Raw genomic sequence first — 6322 nt, 5'->3', positions numbered from 1 at the left:
ACACACACACACACACACACACACACGCGCATACACACAAATAAGCTGGGTGGCTCACCTCACTTTTTGCCAGCTGTATTTTTTCTTCCAGAGCAGATGGAATAATTTTTCCCCTGAAAAGGAGGGAATATATGGTTTAAGATCAAACAAGCCATTTTAAAACAATGTTAATTTCAATGAGAATTTTTTTTTCAAGGTTCTCTGTAGTAGTCTAGTAGTGACACCTCTAGTAGTCTAGTAGTGTTAAATCTTTGCTTGGATTGTTCTTGTTTTAGTTATAGTAACAAAAATGCCATAGTTTGTCTAAAAGTGGAGCACCAACCAACACCTTTTTACTAGGAACAAGCTACCCTGTTTTACAGTAATCAACCTATGGAGCAGATAATCTTATCTATGGGGGCAGTATTATGTGCTTTCCAGCCATATAGTATCATTCTGCAGCACAAGAAAGTAGCTATGTTACCTTCGGTTGTGACAAAAATACTGCATATGTCAAATATGACTTAAAAGAAATTTGACTTCATAATTTAACGTCTTGAAATTGGCCTGTATCTCTTCAAAAATTCCTGTTCTTTATGAAACTCCGCCTTCAGGAAGTCATCACAACATGGCTCCTCTATTAACCCTTTAACAACGTTTTTACAGCGTCACAATGTGAAGTAACAGATAAGCATTTCCACCAGCTGTTTGCTAATTGCAGCTGGCTAGCTCAGGCCCGATAGGTGTTTTGCACACCTGAATGGTTGCCATGGGAGATTCAAGAATTTCTTAAACATGCATAAAAGAATCAAAGCAAAGTATGTTGTTGAGAGGCAATAAAATTATAACATGGTGTAAAGCTCAAAAAGTACATTTTATACAATAATGTTCCTATTTCTTAGTTTAAGAAAACTATTTTGTTCAATTGGCTCATTCATTTTTGAATTACATCTATAATTACCTTGTGTTTAATTTTACGGTGCCAAGTAAAAGTGTTTACCCCTTACAAATTACTTTTGTCTTTGCTTTTTCAGAAATAATGCTTGAAAGAGGGTCAGAAAGTGTCAGGAACAGCTTACCTGTTATCAGAGGGAACCACATAAACGTTCTTAGTGCCAAAACCCAGTAAAGCTGCTGCCTTAGCGATGGAGTAATGACCCTGAAAATGATAACATTGCTTAGGAATCAAAATATTTGCAACGCTTACTTTTCTATACTTGTATTTTATTTAAAATAACAAGAAACTGTTTATCTGACTGAAGGGCAACTAAATAACCCTAATATATTTCACCAGTGGGATCAAGAGTTACGTCTTTCTCTCCACTGTTAACATATGATGCTGTGAAAATGTATTTTCACCAGCTTTCTTCACTTTTTTTAAGCCAAGATTGTGGAACTGAAATACATATTTTGTAAAAACACATTTCATTAAATAACACACATAAAATGATGTGTGTTACTTTGAGGTTGGGACAATGTAGTTTCCCCTTTTCTTTCAACCAAAAGTTGGTCAATACGGCCAAACACTTCAAGAACTTTATTGAAGTCTTAATAATTATTGAAGTTGGTGAAAAAAATTTCAATGAGATTTTTTTCACCAACACAAGAAAGCAAATACGATAACTTTTTGTGCTGGTTTTGAAGTAATTGCTTCTTTTATGCTGAGTCAGCGATTGCCAGTACAGGACTTGTTCTACTATAAATAATGACCCTCTTTTACCAGCTTTAATTAGCATCCTCACAAAGCTTTTTGCTTTCGCTGTGGTGGTAACCTGCTAAAAACCAGCCCCTTGTTCTACGCTTTGCTTCGCCCAGAAGGTTTGGATCCTCAGCTCTTGAGAAACAATTGCTTCCTGGAGGTGTGCACTAAATTTTACCCAATCGCTAACATTTGGCCTGGAGGTATGTCATGTGTCAAGTCTACTAGAAACGGAGTGCTATGTAAGCAGCCATCCCCCACTGCAAAGACAGAAGTGTCAAGTCGAACAACATCTTTCCCAGCAATAATATTCTCCTTAAAAGTTCCTCTTGATCTGACTTTAACTGCTCAATATGTGGAAGTGTTGAAAACACGAACTGAACAGCTTCCTTCACTTCCTTCCTGTCATTGCTAAGCTACAATCATAGATAGAGAACAATTCTAAAACAGAGCAGAAAATTGATCTCATTGTTCACAATGCTGCTTTCTGTTTGATGATCAAATTAAATTCTACTGGAAGACCTGTGCTCTGTGGGAGAAATCCCAGACAGAGCAGTGGGGGTAGATGAGAATCAATCAGAATCGCATAGGAAGGCAATAGCTACCCTAATGTGCTTATTATGGCAAATAGCAAACAAAAGCAGTTTTTATGATCCTACCTGACTTTAGACTGGAAAATTTTAGTCTGATTCAATGTCAAACAGTTAGAAAAACGTCATGTCTACTTTTCCAATGTATATATCTAGGTTCAACTGCATTTGCCAATGAAGCCTCATGGAGAGGTAATATTGACAAAGGTTCTTCATGATGGCTTTCCTTCCTGCTTGGTCAACAGCATTGGAATGCTTGCAAAACAAAACTAATCTAAAGTCTAAGTTTTCTGACAGGTTTCTGTAGAATCATACCTCCTGAGACGTCAACATGACCAGTCGTGGAGAAGCATACATCCCGATCTCTTTGAAATCTGGACAGTAACGATACCGAGCTAAATTCACAGCATACATGTTGGACATGGAGCCTCCTGGAGGAGAAAGTAAACCCAGAAAGAGCAGCGTTTGTCAGAAACAGGAATAAAGATTCCGATAAAGGCCATTATGACTCAACATATGACAGAAATAATGCTGCTATGCGAACCAGGATTAAAGAGTCCGTCGCCTCCCTCCTCCCATCCAATCAGCTTCATCATGGTCTTCAGTAAAGCATCCTCAATCAGAGTGAAGACCGGTGCCATCTCATATGTGTACCTGATGGAATTTCATGGAATAATGCAGACTGGCTATAATACTATGTAAAACCAATGGTGCATTTTTTTTCATGAGGCCTATAACATGATGCTGTATCACTCACTGGCTGGTTTTTATTGCCTCAATGATGAAGCTAGCCACCATGGAATGAGGCTCCAACCCTGCAAACAACTGGTTGAAGAAACGAGGATGACCTGTAGAGGTGAAAATGAGCATCTATAATAGCGGTTCTCAGACGACGGCAGGACGCGCTGGCGGAAATTCATACAAAAGGGGGGCGCTGAGATTCCTTTGGGGGGCGTTTGGTCGAAGGTAAACTTTACACCTTAAATGCACAACAATACCAGTTTAGACTTTGAGCAACTTGGTAAAACTGTATTGTGTAACATTAAATCATGCTTGGCTGCAACTGTATCAATGGCAGCTCTTCTTTTAGTCAGTGTTTGTAGCTTTTGGCGCAACTCTGTTCTCCTGCTATCCCTCTGAAAAATGAACCAATTTAAATAAAGAAATCCCTCCATGGGTGATACCACAATAGAGAGCGTTCATTTTATAGCGTTAACACCGGTGCTGTAAGTGGTCCGGTATGAAACGGGTGTGAACGGTACCATAGCACTTTTAAATTTCAATAATCAGAATACCGAAATTGTTTCCGTTGTTTTAAAATGTTTATTTCAGTCTGCCTTTTCCCCATCGATACGCTTCCCGACCGCCCTGCACCTTAGGGACTAAAAAAAAAAAAAAACGACACGCACATTGCGCAAAACTCTGAAATAGGAGAAGCGGGTCATAAAACGGAGCGATGAACTAGATGTGAATTATGGCATAAAAACAGAATCCGACTCTGAACAGTGAAAAATCAACACATGATGTGAAACACATGACGATTAGCAGGTGATGAGTGAAGATTACTGATGGTCAATAAACAATAAAATAAATGTAGCAACAGGAAAGAAACTAAAGTGGACATAGCAATAAACCAAGAGAGGATAATACTAATCACAGGAAACTAAATGGAAATGAATGAAGAACAAAATGCAAGAATAAACTAAGAAACTAAAGTAACACAAAGGAATAAACTGGTATGGCAAGACATTTCGAGCAATAATTAATACAGAGGACTGTATGGCAAGAAGGTTAATTGGTCTGTCTAAATTGCCCCCAGGTGTGAGTGTGTGTGTGCATGGTTGTTTGTCCTGTGTGTCTCTGTGTTGCCCTGCGACAGATTGGGTGTCTGGACCAGGGTGTACCCCGCCTCTCGCCTGGAACGTTAGCTGGAGATGGGCACCAGCAACCCTCCTGACCCCACTGAGAGACAAGGGTGTCAAGAAAATGGATGGATGGATGGATGGATGTATGGCAAGAATAAACAGACACTATTTCCAGATAAAAGGTAAAATAATATTGTTGAAATGTTATGGGTTTGTTGAGACCACATCTAATACTGAGAATAAATATATCTTACAGACCATAACAGTAAAGARCTGATCACTTATTTATGTTTTTAATTAGATTTGATATATTTATTTCTTCAATATTATTTTTCATGTCAGTGTTAATGTCATGAGGCTGATGACTCCATGACAGTTTCAATTTGACTCATTAGGATTTGATTAAGAACCAGATTTGTTCTTGGTAATTTCTATCCAGTAAAACTATTAATCTATAAATCAATAGACAGGTTTATGTAAAGATATAATCCATGTTTCTGTCTCATATTTGCATGGCATTAAAAGGACCTGGAACTTTTATTTTTCCACTGAAAGCTCTGGTTTGCACACTAAATGCCATGTGGGTGAAATTTTATGGATGRTAYTCYGATGTCCCATTCTCCTGAAGGCAGCACAGAGCTGCACCACCAGAAACTGACAAACACTGCAGAGAAGAGCTATGATTAATGTAGTTACAGTTCTATCCATGTTTTAATGTTGCAGAGCTCAGTCGTTTTGCAAATAGTTCAAAGTTTAAACTGGCATGTTGTACATCTTTTATCTGGTCATTTTGTGTAATATTTAACATGGCACAGAACAAGAATATTTTTTCCACTCTGACTGGCTGCTGTTTAAGCTGAATGTTCATTGCATTTTTCGTAGACACTTGTGAAAATAATTTCTATTCACATGGCTTTTTTGTTCTCTGGGAAATTATTTTTGATGATAAATACAGAAACAAGCATAAAAATCAAAACATCTACAATAGCGATAGTAATATTAATAATAAAATAATAGTCAATGCAAAGTAGCCTACAAATTCTTTGGTGGGGGGCGGTGAGGGACCTGGATAAAGGCTAGAGGGGCGCTGGCACAAAAAAGGTTGAGAAACACTGATCTATGTATAAGATGATGGAGCTTATCGACTGGTTGACACGTCTCCCTGTCTGAAACACCAACCTACAGCAGCACCTTGTGACTTCAGGAAACCTTTTGACTCTCAGATTGACCTCCTGCTCTGTGTTTTTTGTCAAAACAACATCTAAGGTACTGTGGGCCTCGCTTCCCTGAGCTCAGTGCTCAGCTATCGCCCAGCTTATGGCAGAAAGATCAGTCAAATTAAATTTATACATTTTATTTGATACATTTTATTATTCTATCTTAATGTTAAAGTACTTTGAAGTTAACATTAAGATATGTTAACTTCAAAGTACTTGAAGTTAACATATCTTAACATAACTGAATATTCTTCATTGATCAATGAAGAATATTCAGTTCAGTTCACCTGCATCTTCATGTTTATGTTATTAAGCATACAAAATAAGTACATTTCACTCAGTTACCAGTCTTCACACTGTATCTGATGGCGTCCCTGCAGCACTGCAGGATCTTGGACTCAGACTCTCCCGTGTCTTTGAGCTCGAGATCCAGCAGCTCCTTCAGCTGCTCAGGGGAGCGCCACTCACACACCTATTTAACAGAGGCCAACTTTTACTGTCACACATCCTGTATACTTTGTAGCACTGCAATAAATGCTAAGGAGCAGGAAGGAAGAACATAGTTTTACCTTCTCTTTGACATTGGTTGCTTTCTTCACGGCCTCTTGGAGGATTATTTCCATGGCTTGTTGGATGAAGCTCTCTGCAGCCTCCATGTCCTCAACAGCACCTGGAGAGCCTTTTTCTGGGTTCATCAGCTCTCCCACGGTGGTCTGACCTTTAAAGTTAATAACATACAAATTCATATGAATTTATGGAAAACCTTATATAAACAAGCACACTACCAACCACACACACACACACACGCACACCCCCCCCACACACAACACACACACACACGCACACGCGCACACCCCCACATGCACACACACGCACACCAACCCACCCACACACGCACGCACACACACACACACACACCCACACACACACACACACACACACACACACACACACACACACACAGGTGGCTGC

General features: G+C 39.0%; 1 protein-coding gene across 1 annotated transcript in view; it reads right to left on the bottom strand.

Annotated features, from left to right (window-relative positions):
* LOC103465887 (acidic amino acid decarboxylase GADL1-like) overlaps positions 1 to 6322 on the bottom strand; it is an 11306-nt gene that overhangs the window by 3524 nt on the left and 1460 nt on the right. The window contains exons 2-8 of the mRNA XM_008411088.2: positions 5920 to 6068; positions 5696 to 5822; positions 3026 to 3116; positions 2813 to 2922; positions 2584 to 2699; positions 1059 to 1138; positions 59 to 113 (exon numbers count right to left, since the gene is read on the bottom strand). Of these exons, the coding sequence (XP_008409310.2) occupies positions 59 to 113; positions 1059 to 1138; positions 2584 to 2699; positions 2813 to 2922; positions 3026 to 3116; positions 5696 to 5822; positions 5920 to 6068 (728 nt within the window). The remainder of the gene's footprint in view (positions 1 to 58; positions 114 to 1058; positions 1139 to 2583; positions 2700 to 2812; positions 2923 to 3025; positions 3117 to 5695; positions 5823 to 5919; positions 6069 to 6322) is intronic.

This window comes from Poecilia reticulata, linkage group LG6, assembly GCF_000633615.1.
Source record: "Poecilia reticulata strain Guanapo linkage group LG6, Guppy_female_1.0+MT, whole genome shotgun sequence".
NCBI lineage: Eukaryota > Metazoa > Chordata > Actinopteri > Cyprinodontiformes > Poeciliidae > Poecilia > Poecilia reticulata.
Note: the sequence above shows the minus strand (reverse complement) of the source record. Positions and strands in the feature narration are given on the sequence as shown.